At 34.9% G+C, this 27,956-nt stretch overlaps 1 protein-coding gene across 3 annotated transcripts in view; it reads right to left on the bottom strand.

Moving 5' to 3' along the window:
* Positions 1 to 27,956, bottom strand: part of CSMD3 (CUB and Sushi multiple domains 3) — a 1,246,722-nt gene that overhangs the window by 143,020 nt on the left and 1,075,746 nt on the right. For all 3 annotated transcript variants that reach the window (XM_066265798.1, XM_066265799.1, XM_066265800.1), the window contains 3 exons: positions 26,779 to 26,903; positions 18,876 to 18,972; positions 16,760 to 16,864 (listed from right to left, as the gene is read on the bottom strand). In XM_066265798.1, coding sequence (XP_066121895.1) covers positions 16,760 to 16,864; positions 18,876 to 18,972; positions 26,779 to 26,903 — 327 coding nt within the window. The remainder of the gene's footprint in view (positions 1 to 16,759; positions 16,865 to 18,875; positions 18,973 to 26,778; positions 26,904 to 27,956) is intronic.

Here is a 27,956-nt window from a genome sequence, read left to right as displayed (position 1 = left end):
GGGTGGAACTTATGCAAGTGTAAAACCTTATAGTATTTACACCTAGCAAATATAGCTGGCATTTAGGAGGTATTCAATAAACATATGATAAACAATTGAGTTTGTTTTCATATTTGGTAAGCAATATAGAAATAGAAAATGAAGGGAAGAAATGAATTGTTGCCATTGTTTACTAGGTAATGGGAAAACAATGATATGAAATAATCAAAATGGACCTCTAGCAATATTAATGAAACCAAGGTATGTGAAGAATAGATTAGGCAGAAGAAATATATTTGTCTAATAATAATAATGATAATAATGATAATGGTCAGGCATGCTCAAGTTAAAATGTTATGATTTCAAATTCAAAGAGGAAAGAGCACTATAGGTAAAAACCAGGGCCCTGGCTGGGTAGCACAATTGGTTAGAGAGTCTTCCCCAATAAACCAAGGTTGCGGGTTCAATCCCCAGTAGATTACATACAAGCAGCAACCAATGAATGCACAACTAAGTGGCACAACAAATCAATCTTTCTTTTTCTCTCTCTCAAATCAATCAATAAATTTTTAAAAATTAAAAAATATGTTATTTACTTTTTAAGTAAATAAAAAGCAAGGCATATCTATCTAGTAACTGCTAACAACCTAACTTCTTTTTTTTTTTTTCCTGGAAATCTCATGAGTGAGTAGAAATATCAGATGGGGAAAAATAGTCACTGGTTAGAAGGAATCTCAGCCAAATTTACATTTCCTGAGATGGAAGACACATGTCTTGTTTCCTGAAACCTTTACTATTTTAAATATTCCTTTAGGAATATAGAAAGAGTTTACTTTCTTGGCTTGAAAAAAAAAAAACAGAACACAAAATCTGTCCTTTTTATAGCAAACCTTAATGTCTTCTGCATCTGTTGCTGGAATTCATAGTGTGATTATGAGACCATTAAATGCCCATATGATTCCTTCCTTATGTTACCCTGTGGGCAGAACTCTTATCTTAGAGAGTGTCACAAATGAAATACCAAAGATGTGCAGTTAAATGAGTGAAATGGTGAAAAGTTAATATAACTTCCTTGTTTATAACACACACCCAGTTGTTTTTTCCAGAACCAAATTGCTTAAGCATTTCACTTTTACTTGGTATAAAAACATAGCATGGCCCTAGCTGGTTGGCTGAGCAGTAGAGCATCAGCCAGACATGTAGAAGTCCCAGGTTCAATTCTCGGTCAGGAAACACAATCTGCTTCTCCAACCCTCACTCTCTGCCTTTTCTCTCACTTTCCTTCCTGTAGCCATGCCTCAAATGGTTCAAGCAAGCTGGTCCCAGGCACTAAGGATGGCTCCATGGCCCCACCTCATTTGCTAATAACTCAGCTGTCCAAGCAATGGAGCAGTGGCTCCATATGGGCAGAGCATCACCCCGTAGGGGGCTGGCCAAATGGATACAAGTTGGGGTGCATGCAGGGAGTCTGTCTGTCTGCCTCTCACATAATAAAAAATAAAAAAAGAGAGAAAACAGCATTAAAAATTTTTTTTCAGCAAGTAAATTTATTGGCCATGAAGATAGAAAGTTGGAGAAAAAGCTTAGCCCAGGAAGCTGCCACTGCCCACTAGTGCTTTGGTTGCAAGTTTGGAGGGGTCCCCTGGAGCTTAGGAGAAAGAGGAAGACAGAAAGCATGCCTAAGGGGAAGAAAATGGGGAGCCGGAAGGGGAAGGTGTTGGCATGCACCCAGGAGAGCTGGCCAAAATAAACTTATTTTTAGTCCTTTTTATGTTCATTATAAAGTACAATTTTCTCTTGTAGAAGCTGTTGTATTTTTATATTTCAACCAGTAATTCTGAGGGTCTCTAAATTATGTAAAGAAGTTCTTTAAAAGTTTGGTCTAGTTAATCTAACCTGCCTCCCTCAGTGAACAGATTCTTGCCTTAAACCAAAATTAATCCACTAAGGGTAATTACTATTTTGAAACTTGGCAGAAACTAAGGTGCCCATTCCACAAGCAAGATGGATTATTTGCAAACAAGCCACTACAGGCTTGGATGTATTCTCTGGGGTTTCCTTGAAGTAGCGTACTCCGGCATGCACTGAGCGGTCACAGAGCATTTGAGTCTGCCCTGCTGGACACTGAACCCAAATCACAGCTGCTCTGCGGAGCATTTGTTCCACCAAAGGCATTGGAACTGCTTTCCCGTCTGCTACTAACAAAACATCCGAAAATGCTGCCATAGCTTGTTTCATAAACTTGTCCTTAGAGACTAGGGAAGAAGTTATTATTTTAATTCTGTAAAGCTGTATTTAAATTTTTCTCGTTCAACCTCCCCCCATTCTCTCTCACTTAATATTTTGCAACTACTTGGTTAATGTCATTGGTAATTGTGCAATAGATTTGAAAACATAAAGAATATTCCAAAATATGTTTAATTAATTAAAAGAACATTAGGCATCTTCTGGTACTGATTTTTTTTTACTGTCCACCACTGAATCGATCATTTTCTCTTTTCTCTCTGCTCTTTCTCGGTTCCTCATTTTGTTTCCAGCTGCCCCTGATTTTCCACGCCCTGTCACTCCATTTCTATATACCTCCTCACTTTTTATAGCTCTGATTTTAATTTAAATTCACTCATTTTGTTTAAAAAACAGCACATGAAACAAGTATTTTTATATGATAATATTACTAAGTGTTAACTACTTAGACACTTAAGTAACTTCTCCGAAAAGCAAGGTAATTTTATACCTGGAAAATATTTTTACTTCTTTAAATTATAATTTGGTAAATGTTAATGTTTCAACATACTCTACAGAGTTATTGGAATACTGTTATTTTTTTATATTTTTAAATTATATTGACTTTTTAAATTTTTTTTTATATTGACTTTAATACAGGAAGTTTTATTTATTTTTTTTAGAATTTTGTTCCAATTGAAAGGAAACATTCCGCAAATGTTTTGATGTTTTAGTTAAGGTCACTCAATACAATGCTTCAAAAATGTGATCACCTTATCATCTTCTAATAATATTCCACCTTCTGGTTTTTGAAAAATACAGGTAATACTGTGCTCTCAACTAAATGCAGCGCTTAGGGTTTTGTTTGTTTGTTCTGCTCTTGGGTGGAGAATACTTGCATCTAATAATTCTTGCGAGTATCCAGGGATCAGTTTGAACACAAAGCAGGATTTTGTAAACATTTACTTAAGATTATGTAAACTGAAACCTAACAAATTCAATGTCATTCCCTGTGGGTAGTAGCCTTTAGAATATTAGAAAAGTTGTTAGTCTTACTATTTAAAGCAGTGAGGCAAAAAATGCATTGATACATCATTGGTTTTTATGCTTATTCACCAGCAATGGTGAGTGAGTTCTACCCACATTCTTGAGCTCAACTCAGGTAACTAATTTAGAAAATATTAGCATTTCTTGACTGATTATTTTATAGAAATAACTAGTTTTGGCATAGTTGGATAACCAGTAACAAATATAGGAAAAAACATTTTACATAATAAAGTTAACCTTGATTAAAACAGAGGTTTATCTCATTCATAATCCAATCTCTCTAGTTCTAATCAGAGTCTCCTTGACAACTTTACTTCTTAAAATTATGATTAAAGATACTTAAATTATATTTATAATATGTATTTTCTGCCAAAATATTTTAGTATTTAAGACCAAAAATTGCAAGATTTAAATCCATTAGTCATCGCTTTTTTTTAAAGGGCAAACTCTCAATTCTTTTAGTATACTGTCATCCCTCACCATATCATGGTTTACTTTTCACCGTCTCACTGTATTGCGGATTTTTAAATTGTATATATCTAATTTTGTATCACGGATTTATCGCTATATCGCAGGATTTTGCGGTATATAGGTATGTCTACATATTTATTATTTTAATAATTTTTGTGGTAAAATAAACCTTTTCTAGCCTAAAAGTGGAAAACAATATAAAAATATAAAAATATTAATAAAAACATATTAGTGTTCACTGGTAAGTACCCATATAGAATTTTATCTGTTGTTAAATTATGTAGGTTTAAGAGTGTAGAAAGTGTTTAAGAGCATAGAAAGTGTTAATAAGAGTGTGGAAAAAAAATAAGAGTGTGGAAAAGGTTAACAGCAGTATGGGAGAGGTTTATAAGAGTATGGGGAGGGTTTATAAAGCTTTAAAAATATATAAATAATAAAATAAATATCAGGTTGCTACTTTGCGGATTTTCGCCTATTTCGGATATTCTGGAACCTAACCTCTGCGATAGATGAGGGACCACTATATAGCTCAATTTTGTTCATTTATTGAACATAATTAAAAGTATCAGACCAAAAGAACAGTTTAAAAATTATAGATCACTAGATAACTTACCCTATTAAATATTAATGACCTTATAGTACATATCTTATACAAATAAAGGAACTTTTTAGCATTTAAGAAAACATTTTAGAAATGCAAAAATTTTTACAATGGATTCAAAAACATTGCTATAATTTCTTTATGATAATAATAAATCAATGGTCTGTATTATGAATATCAAAACATTTGCTGCTGTTGAACTGCATCACCTACAATAAAGTTAAATTTCTTATTATGACAATCTAACTTTCAGGAGTCGTGGTGGGATTCAGCAGGTTCACACTGGTTTGGCAGAACTGCTACCTAATTTTTTGTTGAGTTCAATGAACTGGTTGTTAAAATGGCACTTGTAATCAGGGTTCTCTCTAAGGTGGGCAACTGAACAGCGCCCAAATGTGGAAATCACAAATTTACATTCCTAATTCTTTTTTAAAGTTCATCTGTACAAAAGCTTATTCTAATGTTTGTAGTAATGTTCATTTTTTCCATAAGTAAAAAGAATTGCAAGTGAGGATGTCAATCAAGAAGCAATATGGAAATATCTTAAATAATAGTTTTATTGTTTTTGTCAGGTATTATTTAATATTTTTTTCATTAATATTTAAAAACTCTTTCTTATACATAATCTAGTTTTGTGTACCTCTTCTGCTATCCTTATTTAAGTATTAAATGCATAAAGTAATAAATTACCTTTTGGTATATATTTTTTTATACTTAAAATGGTCATTAGGAAAGAGAACCAGTTGTCAAAATATTTGAATTCCAGCACTGGTCCTATCAGTATAAGCATTAGTTTCTAGTGTTGCCTTCAACCTTAGTTCAGCCCTACTGACCTAGTTGCAGTTCTGCAAACATGCCATATGTTATAGCACTGTCTGAGCCTGAAGGTTTTATGTTAAAAATATCCACTCTTTTATAATTGTAAAACTCCGACTTTGTATTAAGACTCAGCCAAAGCATCACCTTCTATTTGAAATATTTTCTGGACTTTAAAAATGGAGCTGATTATTTAATGCTTTTGTACACACAACCATAAATATCTCTATTCTCGTATTCAGAGCACTGTATTATTGTTTTACCTGTCTCTTTTACACTCACAAAAATGATAGTGTGACATATTTACCTTTGTATTTCCCAGGTTGAGCATAGTGCCTGCCATATAGGTGTTTCAAAAATTTATTGACTGAAGAAAGAGTAAATCTTTTATTGATTTGTAATCTATTAACTTTACAACAATATATTTATTGTACCTGAGGTTAGCAATAGCTGGAAAGTGAACTTCAATATAAAACCAAAAATAATTGTTAAAAATTAATTAACTAACTAATATTTATTTAGTACATGCCTATTACTGTAGCCTCTTGTTTTTATCCCACAGGGAATTTCTTTTCTACCAGAACTTCTAATAGAAGTAATGATGTTACAGTGACAGATGAAGTGATGTTAGAATATTCAATGGGATACCATCAGGAAGCACATAATAACAAATTTGCATGATATATACAGACTAAGGTGCTATATGCCCTTATGAACGCCATCATCAGTGTAGGTATGCTGATGTTTTTGATATATTCCAATATTATACAGCTGTTATCTTATATCCAAGTCATGTGTCACTCAGTTATTATTTAGCTAACAAAGTGTTTTTAATATTCGTAAGTTTCAGAGACTAGATTCAGTTCAAGAGACCAAAGGCTATCCTAAATGGACATGGTCTTATACTAAGGGCTGGGGGAGACAGCAAATGAGCTCATTATTACTCAGTAATCACCGAGTTACATTTGTGATAATTTTATGTAGCAAAACACAAGTTCATATATGTATGAATAAGCTTTCTTTGTGTCTAAGTTTTTGTAGCAAGTTGGGAGATAAATAGACATTTTCTATTCCAACATGAAAAGTCACTCCCATTTCAAATTTAAATTTTCTACAGGATCCAGTTCCTTTCACAATTTGAATATACTTGCAATAAAATAAGGAGGCACTTCAAATGATACTACAGAAATAAAAAGGATCACAAGAGACTACTGCAAACAGTTATACTCCAACAAACTGAATAACCTAGAAAAAAACACATTCCTAAAACATACAACAACCCTCCAAGACTGAATCATAAACAAATAGAATCTCTGGATAGACCAATAATGAGAAGATTGAATTAATAATCAAAAACCTCCCAGTAAAGGAAAGTACAGGAACAGATGGCTTTATGGGTCAATCCCATCAAACATTTAAAGAATTAACATTGATCTTTTCCTAACTATTCCAAAATATTAAAGAAGAGGGAAACAATCTAAATTCATTTAATGAGGCTAGCATTTTTCTCATATCACAGCAAAAACCATTACAAGAGAAGAAAACTATTAAGACAATATGCCTGATGAAAACTGATGTAAAAATCCACAGTAAAGTACTAGCAAATAAAGCACAACATTACATTCGAAGAATCATATGATCATCATCAAATGTTATTTATGGAGTACAGGGATGGTTCAACATGTCCAAATCAACAAATGAGATATATCACATTAGTAGAATAAAGGGTAAGAACAATATGAGCATCATATGCAGAAAAAACATTTGACAACATACAACATTGTTTCATGATAAAAACTCTCAACAAATTGGGTATATAAGAAGTCAATTTTAACATAATAAAGGCCATAAATGAAAAGCCTACAGCTAACATATGCAATGGTGGAAAGCTGAAAGCTTTTCCTTTAAGATAAGAAACAAGGCTAAGTATCTCATAACTGCTACTCAACATAGTATGGAAATACCAGACACAGTAATTAGGCTAGAAGAAATTTAAAACATCCAAACCAAAATGGCAAAGCAAAATAGTCTCTGTTGGAAGATAATATAATTTTATATATAAAAAAATCCTAAAAACTCCATCGAACAAAAGTTAGAACTAATAAACTAATTTTATAAAGTTTCAAGATTCAAAATCAACATACACATATTAGCTGTATTACTATACCCTAAAAACAAAATATGTAAAATTAGAAAGAAAACAATTTCATTTATAATAACATAAAAATCAAAATAATGGAACAAAGTTAAACATGAAAGTAAGAGCTATACATTAAAAATGATAAAAGTTCAATAAAAGAAATTGTAGAAACAAAAATAAATGGAAAAAATATTCTGTATTCATGGATTGAAAAATTAATAGTGTTAAAATGTCCATACTACCCAAAGCCATATATTGGTTCAGTGCAATCCTTATCAAAATTTCAATTACATCTTTCACGTAAACAGAAAAAATAATTCTAAAATTCAATTAGAGCCATAAAAGACCCAAAATATCCAATGTAATTCAGAAAAAAAGGCATAAATCCGAAGTCATCAATCTTTCTGATTTTAATCTATGTAAGAAAGGCTATAATAATCTAAGTACTTTGTTACTGGCATAAAAATGTACATTTTGATCAAAGCAACAAAATCAATAGCCCAGAAATAAACTGTCACATATACAGTCAATTACATTTGACAAGGGAACCAAAAATAATCAATGGAGAAAGACAGTCTCTTCAATGAATGGTGCTGGGAAAACTGGATAACCATATGCAGAAGAATGACAATGGATCCCTATCTTACACCACTTAAAAAAATATTGGAAATGGATTAAAGACAAACATAAAACCTGAGATGTAAAAGTTCTAGAAGAGTACATAAGAAAAAGCTCCTTGGCATTGGTCATAGCATCAATTTTTATTTAATATTACAGCAAAAACACAAGCAACAAAAGGAAATAAGTAGGACTACATAAAAAAAAAAAACAGGGAGAGAAGATGACAATGAAGTAGGCGGACATTCCAACTCCCACCTCCCAAACCAGTGTGGATTACAACTTAACTTTAAGAACAATCATCTTGAAAAACCAACTTTGGACTAAACTAAGAGGACTCTATGAGCAAGGATCACTGAAGAAGTCACTCTGAGACTGGTAGAAAGTGCAGAGATGTGGGAAGAGTTGCCCCACTCCCAGGAGTGAGTGATGGCCTGGAGGGACTCTCACAATGGGGTGAGTTGGCCAGAGAGTTGTGGGTTCTCAGCCCCAGGACCGGAGCCCCAGTCTAGAGCCCCAGAGACTAAAAGAGGCATATAGACAGTATTTATCTGAGAAAAGAGCCAGGATACTATTTGCGAGAAAGAGACAGAACCCTTAGACCCAGGCTCCATCTTAAAAGGACCATGCAGAAAACCTTAGTCATAGCTACTTACCCAGGACTCTGGGAGAGGGGAGAGCTGAGAGGACTGGAGTTGCAAGAAGAGAGTGTAATCTAAGAGGCACAGGGAAAGACACTGTGGGGTCAGATACCCTAACCCCTGTGCTGAGTCACTCCTTAAATCTTTTTTTTTAATTATTTTTATTTATTTATTCATTTTAGGGATGAGAAAGAGAGAAGAAGGGGAGGAGCAGGAAGCATCAACTCCTATATGTGCCTTGACCAGGCAAGCCCAGGGTTTTGAACCAGCGACCTCAGTGTTCCAGGTCGATGCTTGATCCATTGCACCACCACCAGTCAGCAACTCCTTAAAGCTAAATGGCCATTTTTCCTGGGAGCAGCAACATCAGCAAAGGGAAGTCACTATCTCACCACTGGAGGCTCTCCTGCTTCAGTCAGAGCAAAGAGTCACTTAGAAGCATGGGGTGCTTCAGGGACACAGGTTTTGAGTGCTGAGGTCTGAGCTACACTGCCCCCCTTCCCACATGCCCACAGTTGTGGGGGCCAAAGGCAGTTTGAGCGCCTGCGGCAGCAGAGGCTGACCACACCTTGGGAACACAGGGGCCACACTCACTGTACTCCTGTGACCACACCCTTCTGAGGGCTGAAAAAGAAGAAAAAAAGTCTGGATAGAATGACACCTGAGGCTAAGGGGAAAGCCACACCCAATAACATTCCTAATCCCTGAATTACTGTGCTGAGCCCAACAAGCAGCCAGTAGTAAGAGGTGGCAGAAAGCAGGTCTTAGGGGAACTTGAACTTTTCAACAAACTTTCCCCAGGCCAGGAGTAGATAAAAGCTAGCTTAGGAGTGCAGTTAATATTTATAATAGCACTTGGGCCCAGCAGAGGCTGTCACAAATTCTGGACCACCTGTAGCTCCAAGAAGGTTGATAAGGGCCAGTCATATGTAGTGATGCAAACTGGTCTGTGCCAGGTTCTGGCCAGGGAGGTCCAAAACTGGCATATCCAGAGGCCAGATACAGAGAGCATCAGTTTAGGACCTAACAACACTTGTTAAACTGGTATCTTAAGGAAAGGCTCCTCACACCTGACACAGGAAAGGCATAGAAAACGCCAACACAAATAGCAAAAAAAACAGTGGCAGCAGACAAGTAGCCCACAGCAGATTACAAACAACAGCTGAGGCCAACCCAAGAAGATCTAGAAACAACACAACTGGAAACAGGAGGCAGACAACACCAACCCTAGACTGAGCTAGCTACACAGACAGCACAACCAAAGGAGGAGTCTATACACAGAGAAAATGGGAAGACAGAGAAATGCAATTGAGATGAACCAACAAGAGAAAGCCCCAGAGAAAGAACTGAGTGAGATGGAAGTTAGCAAATTACCAGATGCAAAGTTTAAAATAATAATTGTTAGGATGCTCAAAGATCTTAGAGAAAAAATGGATGGACTTAATGAGCAACTAAATAAAGAATAACAAACATTAAAAAGGACATTGAAATCATAAAAAAGAACCAGTCAGAACTGACAAATGCAATATCAGAAATTATGACTACACTAGAAGGAATTAAAAGTAGACTAAATGAAGCAGAGGATTGAATCAGCGATTTAGAGGACAAATTAAACAAAAGCACAGAAGCAGAGCAGCAAAGAAAAAAGAGGCTCAAAAAGTCTGAGGAAACTCTAAGAGAGCTCTGTGACAACATGAAGAGAAACAACATTCGCATCACAGGAGTTCTTGAAGGAGAAGAGAAAGAACAAGGGATAGAGAACCCGATTGAAGAAATCATAGCTAAAAACTTCCCTAAACTAATAAAGAAAAAAGTCACAGAAGTTCAAGAAGCATAGAGAGCCCCATTAAAGAGGAACCCAAAGAAGCTACACCAAGACACATTATAATTAAAATATCAGATAAAATAAGAGATAAAGAAAGAATACTAAAAGCTATAAGAGTAAAGCAGTCAATTACCTACAGAGTAGACCCCATAAAGATGACATTCAACTTTTCAACAGAAACACTAGAGGCTAGAAGTTAATGGCAATAAATATTCAAAGTAATGCAAAACAGGAGCCTACAACAAAGACTTCTCTATCCATCCGGCTATCATTTAAAATTGAAGGAGAAATAAAAAGGTTCCCAGACCCCCCCCCCTCAAAAAAAACCTCAAGGAATTCACCACAACCAAACCAATGCAGCAAGAAATGTTAAGGGGCCTGTTGTAAACAGACAAAGGGGAAAAAATCTAGAAAAAGAGGAATGTCACCTTAAAGGATAAAATGGCAATAAACAACAACATATTAATAATATCCTTAAATGTAAATGGATTAAATGCTTCAATCAGAATACATAGAGTAGCTGCATGGATAAGAAAACAGGATCCATATATATGCTGTCTATAAGAGACCTACCTCAAAACAAAAGATACAGATAAACTAAAAGTGAAAGGATGGAAAAAAATATTTCATGCAAATGGAAATGAAAAAATGCTGGGGTAGCAATATTTATATCAGACAAAATAGACTTTAAAACAAAGGCTATAGTAAGGGATAAAGAAGGTCACTACATAATGATAAAGGGAGCAATCCAACAGAAATATATAACCATTATAAATATCTATGTGCCTAATATAGGAGTACCTAAATATATAAAGCAGATATTGATGAACGTAAAGAACAATATCACAGCAACACTATAATAAAAGGGGATTATAATACCCCACTAACATCAATGGATAGGACCTCAAGAAAGAAAATTGACAAAGAAACAGCAGCCTTACAGGACACACTAAATCAACTGGAATTAATAGATGTCTTCAGAACCTTTCACTCTAAAGTATCAGATTATACATTCTTTTCAAATGATCATGGTACATTCTCTAGGATAGACCACATGTTAGTGGACACAAAACAAGTCTGAATAAATTTAAGAAGACTAAAATCATATCAACCATCTTCTCTGATCACAGTGGCATGAAACTAGAAATCAACTACAATAGAAAAACTGAAAAATATTCAAACACTTGGAGACTAAACAGCATGTTCTTAAATAACAAATATGTTAAAAATGAGATCAAAGAAAAAATAAATTCCTTGAGACAAAATGAAAATAAACATACAACTCAAAATTTACAGCACACAGCAAGAGCAGTCCTGAGAGGGAAGCTCATAGCATTACAAAGCATACCTTAAGAAGTAAGAAAAAGCTCAAATAAACAACTTAACCCTTCATCTCAAAGAAGTGGAAAAAGAACAACAAATAAAGCCCAGAAGAAGTAGAAAGAAGGAAATAATAAAGATCAGAGCAGAAATAAATGACATAGAGCCTAAAGAAACAATACAGAGGATAAATGAAACCAAGAGCTAGTTCTTTGAAAAGATAAACAAGATTGATGAACTTTTAACCAGACTCACCAAGAAAAAAAGAGAAAGGACTCAAATAAATAAAGTTAGAAATGAGAATGGAGAAGTAACAACTGACACAGCAGAAACACAAAGGATTGTAATAAAATACTATGAAGAACTGTACACCAAAAAATTAGACAACCTCAGTGAAATGAACAAATTCCTTGAAACATATAATCTTCCAAAAATCAATCTGGAAGAATCAGGAAACCTAAATAGACCGATAACAACAAATAAGATTGAAACAGTTATCAAAAAACTCCCAACAAACAAATGTCCTGGTCCAGATGACTTCACAGGTGCATTTTACCAAATATTCAAAGAACTAACTCCTATCCTTCTCAGGCTATTTTTAAAAATTCAGGAGGAGGAAAAATTTCCAAGCTCCTTTTATGAGGTGAGCATAAACCTCATTCTAGAACCAGGCAAAAATAATACAAAGAAAGAAAACTACAGGCCAATATCTCTGATTAACTTAGATGCTAAAATTCTCAACAAAATATTAGCAAATCAGATCCAGCAATACATGAAAAAAAATCATTAATCATGATCAAGTGGAATTTATTCTGAGAAGGCAAGGCTGGTATAATATTTGCAAATCAACCAATGTGATTCGTCACATAAACAAAAGGAAGGAAAAAAATCACATGATAATATCAATAGATGCAGAAAGAGCATTTGATAAAATCCAGCACCCATTTATGTTCAAAACTCTTAGCTAAGTGGGAATACAGGGAACATACCTCAACATGATAAAGGCCATCTATGACAAACCCACAGCCAACATCACATTCAATGGGCAAAAATAAAAAAGCAATCTCCTTAAGATCAGAAGGCAGGGGTGCCCCCTTTCACCACTCTTATTCAACATAGTCCTGGAAGTCCTAGAAACAGCAATCAGACTAGAAGAAGAATAAAAGGCATCCAAATTGGAAAAGAAGAAGTAAAACTATCATTATTTGCTGATGATATGATACTGTACATAAAAAACCCTAAAGTCTCAGTCAGAAAACTACTGGACCTGATAAATGAATTCAGCAAGGTGGCAGGATATAAAATTAATATTCAGAAATCAGTGGCATTTTTATACACAAACAATGAAAGATCTGAAAGAGAAGTTAAGAGAACAATCCCCTTCACTATTGCAACAAAATAAATAAAGTATCTAGTAGTAAATTTAACCAAGGAGTTTAAAAACTTGTACTCGGAATATTATAAAACACTGATAAAAGAAATCAAGGAAGATACAAACAAGTGGAAGCATCTACTGTGTTCATGGATAGGAAGAATAAACATAATTTTTTTTTTTCTGAAGCTGGAAACGGGGAGAGACAGTCAGACAGACTCCCGCATGCGCCCAACCGGGATCCACCTGGCACGCCCATCAGGGGGGATGCTCTGCCCACCAGGGGGCGATGAGGGGGGCGTTCTGCCGTGACCAGAGCCACTCTAGCACCTGGGGCAGAGGCCAAGGAGCCATCCCCAGCGCCTGGGCCATCTTTGCTCCAATGGAGCCTCGCTGTGGGAGGGGGAGAGAGAGACAGAGAGGAAGGAGGGGGGGTGGAGAAGCAAATGGGCGCTTCTCCTATGTGCCCTGGCCGGGAATCGAACCCGGGTCCCCCGCACGCCAGGCCGACGCTCTACCGCTGAGCCAACCGGCCAGGGCCAAGAATAAACATAATTAAACTGTCTATATTACGCAAAACAATCTATAAAATCAAGGCAATTACTATTAAAATACCATTGACATACTTCCAAGATACAGAACAAAGATTTCAAAAACTTATATGGAACAAAAAAAGAACATGAGTAGCCTCAGCAATCTTGAAAAAGAAGAACAAAGTGGGTGGTATCACACTTCTTAATACGAAGTTATACTACAAGCCCATTGTACTCAAACCAGCTTGGTACTGGCATAAGAACAGGCATACAGATCAATGGAATAGAATAGAGAACCCAGAAATAAATCCATACTTTTATGGACAATTGTTATTTGACAAAGGAGGTAAGAGCATACAATAGAGTAAAGACAGTCTCTTTAACAAATGGTGTTGGAAAAACTGGACCAGTCCTTGCAAAAAAATAAAACTAGACTACCATCTTACACCATACACAAGAGTAAACACAAAATGGAAAAAAGACTTAAATGTAAGTTGTGAAACGATAATCATCTTGGAAGAAAACATAGGCAGTAAGCTCTTCAACATCTCTCGCAGCAATTTATTTACTGATTTATCTCTATGTGCAAGCGAAATAAAGGACAGGATGAACAAATGGCACTATATCAAACTAAAAAGTTTTTGCACAGCTAAAGAAAATATGAACAAATTAAAAGATAAACCACACAATAAGAGAACATATTCAACAATACATGTGATATAGGTTAATAACCAAAATTTATAAAGAACTTGTAAAAGTCAACACCAGAAAGGTAAACAATTCAATCAAAAAATGGGCAAACAAATGAATAGACACTTCTTCAAAGAGCACATACAGATGGCCAATAGACATATGAAAAAATGGTCAATATCACTAATCATTAGAGAAATGAAAATTAAAACCATAATGAGATACCAACTCACACCTGTCAGAAAGGTGCTCATTAACAAAACAACACAGAATAAGTGCTGATGAGGATGTGGAGAAAGGAAACCCTCCTGCACTGCTGGAGGCAGGGGCTGGATCAAAGGGACCAGAGGGAAAGCAATCAGAGGGTAAGGGGGTGAGAAGATGGAATCAGATAAGGGAAGGAGATTAGTGAATTATAAATATATAATATAGCGTTAGAGAGAGCAGGGCAGCAAATCCTGGAGGAAAGGGGGGAAACTGTTGGGGGGAGGTGGCAAAGGGGGTATCAAAGGGAGCATGGGGATGGGAGCAGATATATTCAGAAGGACACTTGAATCTATGTAAACACAATAAATTAAAATCAATAAAAATATAATAATAAAACAACCAAAAAACAAAACCAGAGAGCTCTTGTGTACAGCAAAAGTAACAATCAACAATATTAAAAGGTAACCTACATAATGGGAAAAATTATCCCTGAAGTGTCTGACAAGGCGTTAGTATCTACTCTCTCTTCCTATAAGTGGTCTTAAGTGACCTCTGAAAATGGTGTGTTATTCACTTAACCAAGGAAACCCCATAATATTATGCAAATCAAGAGGTTCAAATCTTCACACTCACTTGAACAACACTAGTGAAACTGCCCAACCATCAAGGGTATGCATATTGAAAAAGCAATTGAGTATCTGAAGTGTGTCACTTCACAGAAGTCGTGTAAGGCATTCCTCCATTACAGTAGTGGAGTTGGTAGAGGCCCAGACCAAACAATGGGGCTGGACACAGTGCCAGCAGCCCAAAAAAGAGTGCTGAATTTTTGCTGCACAAGCCTAAAAATTCAGGTTAATGCTGCACTTGAGGATTTAGAAGTAGATTTTCTTGTTATTGAGCACCTCCTGGTGAGCAAAACTCCCAAGATGCAGCGCAGAATTTACAGAGCTCACGGATTAACCCACATGTGAGCTCTCCCTTCTGCATGGGGACTATCCTTACTGAAAAATAGAGGACTCATGCTAAATCAGAGAGGAGGGTGCACAAAGAAAGAAAAAAATATTCCAGAACAAACTGAGGAAACAAAAACTTAGGGCCTGGGAGTAAATTCAGCATTTCAGCATCAAATCAAAACTAATAAAAGTAAAAAAAAAAAACAGAAAGAAAAAAAAGGACAGGGGAGTTAATATATAAAAATATAAAATATATAATGAATTCAAATAGCTCAGTAGAAATGGACAGAGGATCTAAAAGACTTTTTTCTAAAGAAAATATGCAAATGGCTAACAGGTTCATGAAAAGATGCTCAACATCACTAATCATTAGGCAAACACAAATCAAAAGCAAAAGAGATGTCACCTCACACCTGTGAGAATGCCCATCATCAAAACAACAAGAAAAAACAAGTATTGGTCAGGGTGTGGCAAAAGGGGAACCATTGTGCTCTGCGAAAGAGTATGTAAATTGGCACAGTCACTATAAGCTTCCTTAAAAAAAGTGAAAAATAGAAGTATCCTATGATCCAGTAGTACCACTCCAGGGTAAATAATACGAAGGAAATAAAATCAGGGATCTCAGAAAGATACCTGCATTCAGTGCCTCATTATCAACAATAGCCAAAATACAGAAAGAACTTGTGTCCACCTACATGAAGATGTGAAGAAGATGTGTTTATTATATATAATGGAATATTTTTCAGAGCAGGGAACAGAGGATTTCTTGACATGTGCAACAACATGGATGGGCCTTGAGAGCGTTATGCTAAGTGAAGTAAATATATCAGATAGGGAAAACAAATCCAGCATGACTTAAGGATTTAGAAGTCAATTTACATGTGGAATATCAAAAAGGCATACTCTTAGAAACAGTGCATAGAATATTGGTTCCAGGGGCTGAGGGAAGAGAGAAATGGAAAACTGCCATTCAACAAGTATAAAGTTTAAGTTATGCAAATGAGTATGTTCTATAAATCAGCTGTATTTTTGCCTATAGTTGATACTAATGTATTGTGCACTTACAATTTTTAAGAGTATAGATTTCTTGTTAGCAGCTGTTACAATTTAAAAAATATACTAGTATATTCTGATGAAAATTAGAACTTTAAACATAGTTTTGAAATTGAATTGAAGAAACACATCAAAATCTTTTTTAAAAATGAGCTGAATGTTCTCTTTTACAAATTCATTAAATTTCTATATATATTCAAAAAATAATATTTAAATATTAATATAAACTTGTTCTTAACGTTTCTCAATAGCATACAATATAATATTTACCTGTATATTCAAGGTGAAATCCTGCGGCAGAAACACTGATGTCTGATTGAAAATTTAGATATAGATTGTTAGATGTACTATTCAAAAGATGAGGTATTGTTGTTCCTGAAATGACAATTGAAAAGACAGGTCACTGATCACATAATAAATACCATAATAAAGTTAATTATTAATCATCTAATAGGTTATCACTAAAATTGTGTATTAGTCAAGTATTTTCCAAGAATTTTTTTAATAGAAATATTTCTTCCACATTTCTCTTTTATGCAATTGTCCCTATCTCCAAAGAGACAGGCCTTTGAGATCACTTTAGATTGTTCCTAAAAATAGGTAAGAGCAAAGAGAGCTCGTAAAGTCAGAGTAGTAAATGTGATGATACCTAAAATACATTTTGAATTTCATGTAGGCTTCAATATTCTATACACTTAATTTTAAAGTTTGCATGTGATTTTTATGGTATGTTAACTTAAGTGTTTAGATGATATATTCATTTATTTTCCTTTACTATTATTATTTTATACCAGGTCAAGTAACTTGATGTTTCTTATACTCTGATAGCAGAGCTGGTAATTAGTACTTAAAAATCCCAGTTATTAGCTAGTGTTAGCCTTGTCTCTCAGCAACTGCATCATAATGATGTTCTTCTAAACTCCTAGAGGAAATCAATTTACTTTATTCAATTATTGTGTTGAAAATACAAAATATTTGCTTAAACCAATTACTCCTAGACTATTTGACATTGAGTAATGAAGACCCTTAAGATTACAACTCAAGCAGTTTCAAACAACAAGCATAAAAATAAGTGTCAGTTCTATGTTTTAAGATAAAGTTCAATAAATCTATCAGTTGATTGTGTCGCAAACAGTTTTTGGTAAGTAAATATATAGTTACTCTCCTCTTACTTTGCACTACTTCGTGTACCTAAATCTGATTCTCCTGTAAAATAAATCACAATAAATTCATTATAGAACACACAACCGTCTTTTCTCTTGTTTCCTAACTTGCTCTCTTTCCATAGTGTCCTAACTAAATCACTGAAGACAGAGGTTAACAAAACTCAAAGGTCACTGGACCTGCCTTTTTTGTCCAAGGATCTAAATTTCAGTCCTCTGGCTCGGGAGTCACACCAGCTGGGTCCCAGTCTCATTCTAACATTAGCTATACAACCTTGTTCATCTTTCTCTCTTTAAGCTTCAATCATCTTTGAGGTCTGATCGAATCGTTTTTCAGGAAAGATTTCTGTCTAAATATCTAAAACATATTTTATGCTTAGACCAAATCACTCCTACTCTAGATATTTCTTCTTTATTTTTCTCAGTGGTGATGCTAAAAAAAAACTGGTTACCATTCATTTAAAAATCTATTAAAAACTTAAAACCATTCAGACTTATTTCAGTATATCTGAAATGTTAACAGTTTAACTATGTTCATATTTTTAAAATCAAGAAGTATAATTAAAATTAATGTAAAATATATGGTTAAAATTAAGATAAACTTTATTTCACCTCTTATATGTTACAAGAAGCTGTTGGATTATTATTGCATAAATTATCTTTAAAAATCTTAACAAATTTTAAAAACCTTCTAGTCTTGGTATATATGTATACATTAATTTAAACAATTCTATTCATTTCATAGAAATAATTGTATATTCTCTTTACTGCCACTCAATAGTACCTTGTAGCTTTTCCCATGTTGTTACACAGTCTCCATAATTATTTTAATGCGGCATAACATTCTACTAGATGGATATACCATAATTACCAGGCACCCTCTAATGTTTAAATATTATTGGTTTTTTTAATGGTAAGGGGCATAGCACACATATAATTGCTAAAGCATCACTGAAAATATTATCCTTAACATAAAAGCATCAATAAACAATTACACAAATATAATAAAAAATGTAATAAGGTTTTAGACAGCAATTTCTATTTCATTACCTTTAAAGCCTTTCAAACTTCTAAATTTGTGATTTAGTTCATTGCATATAGTTTATAAAAAACAAATTAAAATCACCAAGTCAGAGTTGTAGAAAGCACTGTTTTTTTAAAAAGAGAGACTTTTAAATCAGTCAGTAAACTGCATTTTAATTAAGCTCAGCTCTCTTATTTACCTGAATAACTTCCAAGTCTGGGAGCATTGTTGTCGCCCCCATCATAGAAGTCCAGAGAATCCCAATTATGTTCTGTAGCAAAGCTGACAACTTGCACCTGTGAGACAGTAATTACTGTTAGGAACTCATCCTTCTAAGGAAAGGAATATGCTACAATCTATCTGTATACCCCCTAGAAGAGAGAACTCAAGCCTGGATCATATCATGGCAGCCTTTCATAAAACAAATTTCACAAAACTGAACTTTGCCATTATGGCGCTGGGCTACGTGAGGTGACTGTCATAAGAAAAGCCTGTGGGGCACCTAGCGGTGTTCAATATGGATATAACACTGAGTTTGTCATCACCTCAAAGCTTCCTTCTTATTCAAAGCTTTGCATTAATCTAATGTTGAGTGCTAGGATCCCAATGCATGCTTCATATAATTGGTTACCTTTTATGTTTTGGAGTGATAGATTATTGTCACTAATTGAGCTTTCTCACTTGCTTTGGGTTTCAGAAAACAACCAGATGTGTGGTCCACAAGTGTATAGAACCTTATAATATAAATTTCCTAGGATTGTTCTGGATCCATTATATTTTTCTTTATTTGCATAACCTTTGTTCAATTTCCTTTTATTTAAAAACCCTTTCCCACCGATTGTCTTATTAGGTTAATTAAATGGCTTAAAGATGACTTATTTTGCTTGGTATCCTTCCAGAAAATATTTCAAGTTTAAAATGAACTTTCAATACATAAAACAAAATGACCATACACGAACCTTTTATTGTTATCATCCTCATGTACATTAAATATGGACATATATTTAATAGATCTCAATATAGATGACCAAAATGATACTTCATGACTGCTTTATGTACACCTTTTAGAGATTAGTTTTAGGAATGGAATCTTACTAACTAAATCACTGTGAGAGTCTGTAAGACTGAGAAGGGAAATGCTGGAGTATAATTCTCTTACCTCTCTGGTTTTATTTAAGGAAACAGGCATGTGTTACTTTGTTGCACTTCACCTGGCACAGCTTGGGCATTGCAGGAACCCACAGGTCCCTCATCACTGTGGACAATATGTGGTTTTCTCTTGGTTTGTTATGTATTTTATAGTGTTGGAGGAGGGCAAGAAATAACTTTATTGAAATACACTCACTTTATTATGCTAAAGTCAGTTATAAATGTAAACACAACACATTTGCTAAGTAATTAATAACAACTGCATTCATTAAAAATGTCTTATCCACAAAAGAGTCCATCATCATTCTTCCATTCATGGGAAAGCAAGTGTCTCCTTTCCAGGGGTGAGTGCTCATGGCCACAGATACACGGCCTGTGTGATGGTAATGTTCCAGGATCAGAAGAAGATCAGAATTAAAGCTGCATGATTGTAATACAATTACCACCTCCTCTAAAAAAATGATTAGTTCTACCTGACTTTTCTTTCCCTTCAATTCAAGAAAACATTCCATTCAGTTAAAAAAAAAATTAAGAATTCATATAGGAATTGACATTTGAGATGAGCTAAATGTATTGAGAGATTTTCCACCAAAAGAAATAGAGTAAGTAAAAAATGTACAGGAGTCAAGCCATGAGGTGGATTAAGTGAACCATTAGCAATCTAATTTAGCCACAGTGGAGGGTATTTGCATAAAAGAATATATATGCAAAATTTGAAAATTAGAGAAAAGTTAGAAAGGGTAGAGCTTAGTAGGTAGATAAAAGAGACATTAGCATTAGAATGTCTGTATTTGCACCTTCCTGGTTCCCTCAAATCTGAGTTTTTCAAGAATCTTTAGGGTTTTATTGGCATGTAACCCTAGGAGAGTGGTTAACCACTCCATGCCTTAGATCAGCGATTTTTAGTGGGTGTGCAACAAGAAGTTTTAAGACACGCAGTACCTGACTATTTAATCTGGGGCACTGACCTCTTTTCCCTTAGACTGTCAAATAATAATAATAATAAAAGGATAACAGTCAATACAACAATACCTGTCTGCTATGAATCAAAATTATACTTATTTTTTTTTGTTATACTGGCAAAAATATATATATATTTTTGGTGTGTCACAGAATTTTAGTGATTGGTTTATATGTGTCATGAGATGGAAAAGCTTGAAAATTGCTGCCTTAAATTACTTCCATAGACCATCGAAATAAAGGTATCTGATTCATAAATTTGTTGTAACAATCAAATTCATTTTAGTTTGGGATAGTGTCCAGTGTGTATTTAGAATTAAACATATCTTAGCTAAGAGAGAGGTTGAGAGAAAAATAGAGACTATCTAGGCTGACTACCATAATAATTATGCAGAAGGAGACTTCCACGGAAGGTTTAGAAAGGGGAAAAGGAGCACAGTCAGGACTGTGCATTTGTACAGAGCTGCACTGGGTGCGGGAAATAGATGTGAAAAGACAACCTGAACGTCTGTTGCTCTAGGGCTCGGCTGTGTGAGAAGCAATGAGAGAATAAAGTAGGCTGGAGGCAGGAATGGCAGAAAGATGTCCCCAGATATCACGTGTGTTCCTACAGGGACAGTTAACTGGATTTTTGTATCATCTGAACAGCAGAAGGAAGTGAGAAAAAAAAGTTTTAAGAATAGTTCATGTTTTTCTTCCTGACTCATTAAGATCAGACTGGTGATAAGAATAAAAATGTAGACATCTCCAGAAAAACCTACTACCTTGGTGGGAGGAAGAAAATGCATTTAATTCTGTTTTTGGATACATATGTAGAGCAGACTGAATAATGGCTAGCAAACATCAAGCTGTAATCCCTGGAGTTTGTAAACATTGCCTTATATGTTCTTTCACATGTGATTAAACAAAGGATCTTGAGGTAGGAAGATTTTCCTGGATTATTCAGGTGGACCCTGAATGCTATCTAACTGTTCATTCTTCTGTGAAAGATGCCAAAGAAGATTTGACACAGACAGGAAAGGAGAAGGCAGCAGAACCACAGAGACAGAACTTCAAGAGATGTGACCAGATGCCCAGGAATGCAGGCAGCCCTGAAAAATTGAGAGAGGCAAGGAAAGGATTCTCCCACAGACGAGGCTGAGGGAGTGGAGGCTGGGATCCCAGACCATTCGGCACCATGTTTTCAGCCCATTTAAGTTGATTTGGGACTTCTGCTCTCCAGTTCTGTGACAATAAATATATATTATTTTGAGCTATCAAATTCATGGCGATTTGTTACAGTAGCCCCAGAAAACTAACACAATTTGCTACTAGGATTCTGGGCAAATTATAAATGTGGAATGACATCATAAATACATAAAGGGTGCAGAAGACTCAAGTCAAATAATTGAGGACAAACTATGACCTAAGCCAAAGAAGACTCAAGCATAAGATATAAAAAGAAGGAGCAACTGATTCAGAGGTCAGAAGTACTTTGCATTAGGATGAGCTGCCCATCACAGACAGTTTTATGATGTAATGAATTTCCAATGATTGAAACCAGTAATCCCTCATACAGACATTCAAATTCCATTTTAATTTGTTTGAAATATATTACATTAATCATGATCATTCCATAAATTGAGACAATTACATAACCGATATTTTTTTCTATGGTTCACAACATACAGATTGCTCCTTGTTTCATAACTCTGTTACTGTTGAGTGTAGCCCTTTTTGGAATTCTTCCTCCAATATACTTTACTAAAATGAACAGGCAAACAATTAAATATCCCTCTCCCCAGAAACTTCTCACATAATATTAATAAAAAATTAATCTGTTTTTTGAGGTTATTTCTAGAACATGCTCAATCACCCTAATTATTTATAACTTTTTTAGCATTTCAAATATTTTTTCTCTTCTTTCTATAAGTGGTTTTCCCATTTGATCTTATATAAAATTTATTGAATATTCATAAATTTCTCATTCATACACATATTCAACCTAACAGAATAAAATCAAAGAAGCACTACTTTAAAACTAGTGTACTAGCCAAGTACCTTTTAGGTGCAGTTAGTAAAATTTCAAAAATATTATATATTACATATGTATGTGTATATGCAACTGTTATATAATTTTGTATGACTTAGTTATATGTCTAAAATTAGCATAATTATAAGAGCTTAATGAGAAAAAAGGTGCTTAATACATTTAAAATTATAACTTCAATATGCTTCAAACACTGTAAGTTTGATAAATGCTTTGCTAAACTCAATTTGTTTTCTAAACTACAGTCATTAAACCAAAACGCTTCTTCAGTAAAAGATTCCATAGCGCCATTTGTGTATGTCCAGTTTTTAACAGTATTTGACTAGGACAAGTGAGAGACAACATACATTTCTCTGCAGATTTCTTTTCTTTTCTTTCTTTCTTTTTCTTTTTTTTTTTTACAGAGACAGAGAGTCAGAGAAAGGGATAGATAGGGAATGGAGAGAGATGAGAAGCACCAATTATCAGTTTTTCGTTGCGACACCTTAGTTGTTCATTGATTGCTTTCTCATATGTGCCTTGACCGTGGGGCTACAGCAGACCGAGTAACCCCTTGCTCAAGCCAGTGACCATTGGTCCAAGCTGGTAAGCTTTTGCTCAAACCAGATGAGCCCACCCTCAAGCTGGTGACTTCGGGGTCTCGAACCTGGGTCCTCCGCATCCCAGTCAGACGCTCTAACCACTGTACCACCGCCTGATCATGCTCTGCAGATTTCTTATTAGTTCATCATATTGTGTTAAATCCTTAAAATAGTCCCATACTGCACTGATCATGGAGGGATTCATTGGTTCATTCTCCAAATATTTACTGAGCATATACTGCCAGGCACTGTGCTATCTGCTGGAACAGGCTTGATCACTACCCTCATGAACTTATGAGCTTACAAATAAGTAATAACAGTAAACACAATAGGTGTTATGATAAAGAAAATACAAGAATCTATGAGAGCACATAGCATAGGGACTTAATCTTGTCTCAAGTTCACGGAGGGTCTTCCACAGAAGCTGTTTCTAAGTAGAGACAGGAAGAATGATTAAGAGTAAGCAGGCAGAAGGAACAACATGCACAAAGTCCCAGAGGCAAGAGAGAGTCAGGTTTTTATAAGGAACTAAAATAGTGTGAGTAGAAGAGGCGAGAAATGGAGACAGAGCACAAAGGCGTAATCAATTGTGTCAAGGAGTTAAGGCTATCGGGGACAGACGAATGAGGTATGGTAAGCAGGAAAGTGAGAGTATTAGATTTTTACTCTTATAAGTCTACTCTCTTTGTCCCAAGAGGAGTAGATTGACAGAGAATAAGAACCTGGGACAGAGATGATGGTCAGCTAATCTTAAACAGTAAAAGTCTGGATGGAGAGAGACAGACTTGCTTTGTTTTGTCTAAGACAGACCTGACACAGTTCACCGTGAAGAGCAGCAGTCAAAGAAAACTCACCAAGGTTTCTGGCTCGTGCAACTGAATGGATGAAGGGCTCATTCTGAGACAGTGCACACTAGGGGAAATCTCCAATTTTGAGGAAAAAATTCATAAAGTCAGTTTTGAACAGGTTGAATTTGAGATGCCAAGGAAGAAGTTTAGCAAAAAATGTCCAGCTGGGCAGTTGGATACAGAGGGTGGGGCAAAATGAGGTTGACAGTTGTTTGTATGGATAATAATACAATTCTTAATAAATAATAATATAAGAATAAGCTGTTTTGTGTGCTCACAGCTGTAAAAGAATTTATTCTTATATTATTATTTATTAATTATTCTATTATTTTCTCTACAAACAACTGTCAGCCTACTTTTCCCCACCCTGAATGGCATACAGCTTAGGGAAAAGGTCTGGGTTAAACATTTAGATTTTGAAATCAGCATTTATTCAGTCTTTCATTAAAATAATTATTCTCTGATGATCTATTTTGAGTCAGGTTCTAGGCATCAGCATGTAATGGCAGCAGAAGGCAGGGAAGTAGACAAGGAGGTATCAGAGACTGGTGTAAGGTGAGATGCACAAACACATTTAAAGAGTTGAAGAAGAGCCCATAATCCTAGATGTAAAAGCAGGACTATAGATACAGAAACAAATCAAGGCCAAGAGAGTACTGGTGACAATGGAAACAAAGGGGAAAAACGTGTTTTAAGAGTGAGGGGAGAAGTCACAGGACAGAATGGTACTGACAGGATAAACAAGATGAGTGACACAATGGATTTGAGGCAAGGTCCCCAGTGAGCACTATGCAGGTAGCTGAATTAGAGCATTGGGTGCTGAAACCACGTCAGGGATCAAAAACAGAGGATGACAACTAGAAGGAAAATTCTGGTGTTTTTATTATTTTTAGATGAGCTAGAAATAGATAAGCTAGTGTTAATACATAAAATGCTTTAGATTAACCTTCAGTTAGATAATTTAGTAAGTGTTTCATGAAGATTCTAAAGGTAATGTCTCATTTCAGATTCTCTTTTTCTGAATTCTTTGTTCCTAAAATCCTTGTTAGTTTTACAATAATAAGATAAGATTGATTGGTTATCTCCAATTTTATAAATTGGCTAAAAAGTACTAGTATAGTTAACTAGAATATAAGTATAAATCTACAGTCACTTGATTTTTAATGTTTATACATTTATTGTGTACTAACCTATTTCACCCCTGACATGTGTTGTTATTTTTTGAATTTTCTGAAATACTGTAAGAGTATTTCAGAATTCAAATTCACATTCAAAATTTGATTCAAATTCAAATTCAAACTTCAATTTTTTTTTCACTGAAAATTATACTTCTACTAATTTTAGTTTTAATGAATAATGCCTTGGCTACTTTTCCCATAAACTCTTAAAGGAAAACTTTATGGCTCAATTGGAGAAGTAATCCAGTTATTTTTTACAAAATACAGATTATGTAATATTTTGTGAAGCATAATTACCTTCCCTTATCAGTAAAATGCCATCAATTTATTCTGAAACAATTTCCTTGTAAAATGAAGTAACTAGTCAAATTGCTCTGCCCCCACCCCAAAATGGTCACAATTAAAATAATATAGTAGATACTATTGATTGTGTATAGAATAGCATCCCTCTTCCTTGCTAACAGAGAATGGATCTTGTTCAATTAAATGAGAGCTGAGTACATCAGAGGAGGCTGAGCCTCTTGTTGGATCCAAGTACTTAATATTGACTTATTTGAGCCAAACTATAGTACATCTTTTGCTATTGTTTAGTGCATGTCTTAGGGCTGGACCTTGTTGTGATTTTGATCAAGAGTGTAGGGGAGAAAGTCTGGTGGAAGGTTTCTTGAAACGTTTCCTTAACCATTGTAAAGGTACATAAGGTAGAGACATTCTGTTTTGGATATTGGATATGGCTGTGTAAAGGCTGTTATGCTTACGGTTGTTGCAGCCTTCTCATGGCCAAGAGCAAGGAAGTCCAAGGACTAAGCCACAATGCTAAGGATGGCAGGGCAGAGAGATGGAACAAATCTGTGTCAAGAATGACAAAACTGGGCCTTGGCTGGTAGCTCAGCTGGTTAGAGTGTCATCCTCACATACTGAGGTTGCAGTTTCAAACTCCAGTCAGGGTACATACAAAGATCAACCAACGATAGCATAATAAATAGAACAACAAATTGATGACTCTCTCCTTCCCTCCCTTCCTTTCTCTCCTTCTAAAAATTAATAAATAAAATATTTTAAAAGTTTTAAAATATTAAAAAAAGAATGATACAACTGAACCTTTGAAATAAACAACAGTTGAGTCATTGTACCCCAATGTTCTTTTTTATGTGGATCAACACATTTTTCTTATTGTTTATGCCATATTGAATTATCTTTCTGTTACTTGCAAGAAAAAAAATAAATCAATAAGTAGCTTTCTATTAAATTCCACTATGTCAGTCTAAAGGCTATACCTTTAGCAACAATGTACATCCTGCATCTTTGAAAAGTTTAATTTCATACAATGAAAAATAGAAAAATTAAATATCCTTACTTGAATGCCAGCTCCTTCTGGCACGGTGATCTTCCATACACAGTTCAGATTATTGTCATAAGGCTCAGGGTACCCCGGAGACAAAATCGTCCCTTTGCGCTTTGTTAAAATTCCACCACAGGGCACTAAAAGTAAAGCAGCCCAAGAGAAAAAATTAATTCTAATGCAAAAGCTTAAAATAAGACAAAAGGTCGGCGCCAACATGTTGGACAGATACTAGACTTGCAAACAACCAAATCACGCTATTTTAAAAAATTCATAAGAACAATAAAAATTACATCTCCTTATACCACAAAAACTTGACAAATTAATCAGACACATTAATGGATAAAATTTTGGTTCAATATCTAAGATCATGTTATAATTAACTGAAAAATAGCATGACATTTATAATTTACTACTAAAGAGTGCATTGACACATTCACATAAAATTTTTCTCATATTTTGATAACAAATTTTTGAAGAATTATTTTATATTTGTTACCTTTCCCTTCATGTACCCTGTGAGGAGTGATGATGATGAAAATAAGAATAAAATTGCAGTTATAACATTTATTTTTTTATTTTTTATTGATTGATTTTTAGAGGGGGGGGGGAGAGAGAGAGAGAAAGGGGAGGAGCAGGAAGCATCAACTCCCATATGTGCCTTGACTGGTCAAGCCTAAGGTTTTGAACCGGCAACCTCAGCGTTCCAGGTCGATGCTCCATCCCACTGCGCCACCACAGGTCAGGCCAGTTATAACATTTATATAAGAGCTTACTATATGCCAGGCACTCTTGTCAGCCTTTTCCATTCAAGCCTACCAACAATCCAATGACATATGAATAAGTATGCTCTCCATTTTGCAGCTGAGGAACTTGAGTCATGAAGGGATTAAACAACTTGTCCGATATCACACAGCTAGTAAGAGAAGGGCTGGGATTTGAATCCTGGTAGTTTGATTTTCAAATTTCAGTATTCTTCAGTGGAAGGAAGATATTGAGTATGGCATGAGTCTGGTTATTGCCACAATAACTACTATATGAAAGAAGAAGTGTAGGGACCTGCTCTAAAGTAAAAAAAAAAAGGTAGCTATTAAAGGTACTAATCCTCAAGTAAGATTCTCATAGTACTAGTAGCATCAACTTGGTTCAGGTCATGATTTAATTTACAATTTTAAATACCGTTTGATGTCAGA

Source organism: Saccopteryx bilineata, chromosome 3 (genome assembly GCF_036850765.1).
Source record: "Saccopteryx bilineata isolate mSacBil1 chromosome 3, mSacBil1_pri_phased_curated, whole genome shotgun sequence".
Classification (NCBI taxonomy): Eukaryota; Metazoa; Chordata; class Mammalia; order Chiroptera; family Emballonuridae; genus Saccopteryx; species Saccopteryx bilineata.
The sequence above is the reverse complement of the archived record's forward strand: the minus strand, read 5'-3'. Positions and strand labels throughout refer to the sequence as shown.